General features: G+C 51.7%; 1 protein-coding gene across 1 annotated transcript in view; it reads right to left on the minus strand.

The window, feature by feature from the left end:
* Nucleotides 1-3,789, minus strand: part of npr1a (natriuretic peptide receptor 1a) — a 19,965-nt gene that overhangs the window by 15,667 nt on the left and 509 nt on the right. Inside the window, exons 2-4 of the mRNA XM_008330816.3 lie at nt 1,623-2,346; nt 464-654; nt 277-390 (exon numbers count right to left, since the gene is read on the minus strand). Of these exons, the coding sequence (XP_008329038.1) occupies nt 277-390; nt 464-654; nt 1,623-2,328 (1,011 nt within the window). The 5' untranslated portion in view covers nt 2,329-2,346. The remainder of the gene's footprint in view (nt 1-276; nt 391-463; nt 655-1,622; nt 2,347-3,789) is intronic.

The raw sequence follows: 3,789 nt of genomic DNA on the forward strand, positions 1-3,789 counted from the left end.
GCGGAGCGTGAGAGTAGAGCAGGACGCCGTCGTAGAAACCTCCGGCGATCAGGTTGAACTGAGGGACAGAGGAGTCCAGTTCAGAGAGCACTGGTACATGGACCATGGTGCAGGAGGAGGCTAACTTTGTTAGCTTCACTGCTAATGACACATGTGTGGCTGTAGTTGTGTTGTAGTTTTAGGGTTAGTCATGTCACCAAAACACATTAGAACCAGTGATGCTAACTCTGCTAACACTGCTCCTGGACCAGGTGTCAGTGACCATGTGTCTGTTACCAGCGAGTCCTGGACGGTGAAGTTGAACATCTCCTTTGCGTCTTTCTTCAGGTCCTGGACAAACTGCCGATACTCCGGACTCCGCGGCTCCAGGTACGTCAACACCTTCACACTCTGGACACAGGACCAGCGTCAACACCAGCGTCAACACCAGCGCACTTCCTGTCTGAATGTTAGCTTATCTCACCCTGAAGGCCAGTCGGGCCGCGCTGTCATCCTGGTCTCCTCTGAACCAGGGTCTGCTCGGACCTGGTCCACTTAAGGCCTCGGCAAACAGGTCAATGAAGAAGAAGGCGTAGTCCTTCAGGTCCACGCCTTCCTTCCAGAACTGGACCATCAGAGTACGAAGGACGTCCCTGGGACAGCAGAGGTACACCACTGAGGAGGAGAGACGAGGAGGTCAGTTACTGCTCCTCTGACTCCTCTGAGATCAACAGCTGGTTCTGGAGGAACTAGTCTGACAGTTGACCAGGTTCTAGTCAATGACTGGTCAATAAGACTGGAGACAGTTGACCTTTGACCTGAGGACAGGACAGAGGAGACTGAGACATCACTCCAGTCTTCTCTGGTTCTGTGTCTCCGTCTGATGACCTCACAGATGCCATGGTAATTGATGCCATGGTAATTGTCAGAACACCCCCCCCCCCCCCCCCCCCCCACCTGACCAGGTAAAGCTCGTTAGGCTCGTTATCAGCAGCAGATCAGAGTCAACGTCATGTGATATGACCACACACACACACACACACACACACACAGATTAGTGTGAGTGTGCACATGCAGTACTGGTCCCTGATGCTAACCAGCTAGCCTGCTGATGCTAACCAGCTAGCCTGCTGATGCTAACCAGCTAGCCTGCAGCTTCTCAGGGTTTTTTCTGTTTTATTTTCAACGACCATGAGACAAAGCTAAGTTTCCTGAGCTAACTTTGCTATTAGCTTACGTCTCTTTAGCTTCTGTTTAGCTAGCCCCGAACCACTTTTTTTCACCACACACTTTTCAACAATTAGGTGCAATTTCTGTTAAACATTTGCTAATTTAAAGCTAACATGGGCTTCTTTAGAGCTAACTCCATCGTGTGTTAGCATCGAACCTGTCGCTAACACTAAAAACAGAAAACTAAAATGAAAGGTAACTTTAGGTGACACTGTGTGTGTGTGTGTGTGAGTCATAGTGAACTAATTAAAGGTTTAATATTTAAACTGGTCACATTCTTTAAGAGGTGAGGGACAGAGAACACACACACACACACACACACACACACACACACACAGGAAACACAGGAAACACAGGAAACAGGAAATGAAAGCAGGAAGCCAGACGAGGAGGGAGGAGGTCACGTGACCCACCTCTGCCGCTCTCCCGGATCATCTGGACCACCACCTTGTAGTTGACGTCGGCGTCGATCACCTGGTCTCTGATGGAGATGTTGTGCTTCCCCAGCACCGTGTACAGACCCTCCACGGCGAAGTAGCACGGCCGGTCGTCGTTAGCGTCCTTTTTGTCGGTGAAGACCAGCAGGGCGTGCTGTCGCCAACCGAACGTCTCCTGGATCTTGGCGCCAAATTCCCCCAGCTTCCTGTGGGTGGGGCCGGTGTTGGTGACCGCTGCGTAGAGTTCAAATCCGATAGCGCGGGCTCCGGCGGTCACCATGGGAACCCCCCAGTGTGTGGTGAAGCGAGCGACCGGAGACGAGGAGTAGTCACACCCGGGGCCGATGAAGGCCCAGGGGTCACTGGAGATCTTCAGGTCCACGGCGACCAGCGGCGCCATGGAGTCGGAGCAGAAACCCTCGCGGTTTTCCGAGCTGCCGTTGACCAATCGCAGCTTCAGGCCCGGCAGCAGCCATCGGTCAGAGTTGACCCTGCGCACCGCCTGGTGCAGAGCAGGCGCCACCCGTGGCCACGCCCACGCGTAGTCTGTGTTGGTGAGAGGCAAGATGGCCGCCAGAGTCACCTCCTGGAGATCTGTGGTACTGCGATCCCCAGCTGACCGTGGGAGGAGCAGGACGAGGAGCGGGAGGAGGTGCAGGAGGACGTGACTCCTGGACCACATGGCGTGGGCGGTCAGAGTCTGTGTGGACAGGAAAAGGACAGGAAAGGTTCAGGCTGCAGTTCCTCCCTGGCCTGTAGGTGGAGCTACAAGGTTTAAAAGTCTAAACCTGTGACGTGGACCAGATGACGACATTCGGACCAGTGACTGACTGTCCGCTGGACGGGAGACGTGGACATTCAGGACACTTAGCACCGTGTTAGCCAGATGCTAGCACGCAGGGATGTGTGACTGTCGCTATACGTTCATGTTAGCCAGCTCGTACCGTGTCCGCGACCTGCAGCCGTGTGGTAGCCTCAACTAGCGTGAGGCAAACCAGCGGTATGTAAGAGGTGTGCTAGCATCTGTTCTACACCAATGCTAGCAGTGAATTTTTACGTAGGATCCAAGCAACATATTGGCAGCGTGTTAGCTAGTATTTAGCGTATTATTTTTAGAGTCAATCTTTACCAAGGTTAGGCTAAGCTAACCGTCGGCTGACAGCCCCAGCACCTCATTACTGCCACCTACTGGTCGTATTTTTCACTGGTAAAATACGTAAAATGACAGAAGGCACTTTTTGAATCCCTCGGGAAATTTAGGAAATGATGAACGATCGACCACGTCCAGCAGGAGGTCAGACCACAGCCTGGTCGGAGCGAGAGAGTGTGTGTGTGTGTGTGTGTCCCCTGACTGTTGCCCCACAACACTTACGTAACACTGCTGGCTGCAGAGAACAATAACACACACACACACACACACACACACACACTGAGAGCTGATCCCTGATGTGGTCTACAGTCTACAGTCTACAGTCTACAGTCTACAGTTTACCGTCTACAGTCTACAGGCTACAGTCTACAGTCTACAGTCTACGGTTTACAGTCTACAGTCTACAGTCTACAGTTTACCGTCTACAGTCTACAGGCTACAGTCTACAGTCTACAGTCTACGGTTTACAGTCTACAGTCTACGGTCTACGGTCTACCGTCTACAGTCTACGGTCTACAGTCTACGGGTTACAGTCTACAGTCTACAGGCTACAGTCTACAGTCTACAGTCTACAGTTTACCGTCTACAGTCTACAGGCTACAGTCTACAGTCTACAGTCTACAGTCTACGTTCTACAGTCTACAGTCTACAGTCTACGGTCTACAGTCTACGGTCTACAGTCTACGGGTTACAGTCTACAGTCTACAGGCTACAGTCTACAGTCTACAGTCTACGGTTTACAGTCTACAGTCTACAGTCTACAGTTTACGGTCTACAGTCTACGGTCTACAGTCTACGGTCTAGGATGTCCCAGAGTTCACTTGGTCCCAGCTGGACTCAGTCAGACTCGGTTCCTGTCACTCTTTAATGTTCTGCTCAAAAGTTCTAAACACATTAGAACTCTTTGGTCCAAACTGTGGTTCACACGGAACTGTTTTGTTCTTGTGGGATCAGTTCCTGGATCAGTTCCAGGATCAGTTCCAGGATCAGTTC

The sequence above is a fragment of the Cynoglossus semilaevis genome, chromosome 18 (genome assembly GCF_000523025.1).
Source record: "Cynoglossus semilaevis isolate Cse_v1.0 chromosome 18, Cse_v1.0, whole genome shotgun sequence".
NCBI classification, from domain to species: Eukaryota; Metazoa; Chordata; class Actinopteri; order Pleuronectiformes; family Cynoglossidae; genus Cynoglossus; species Cynoglossus semilaevis.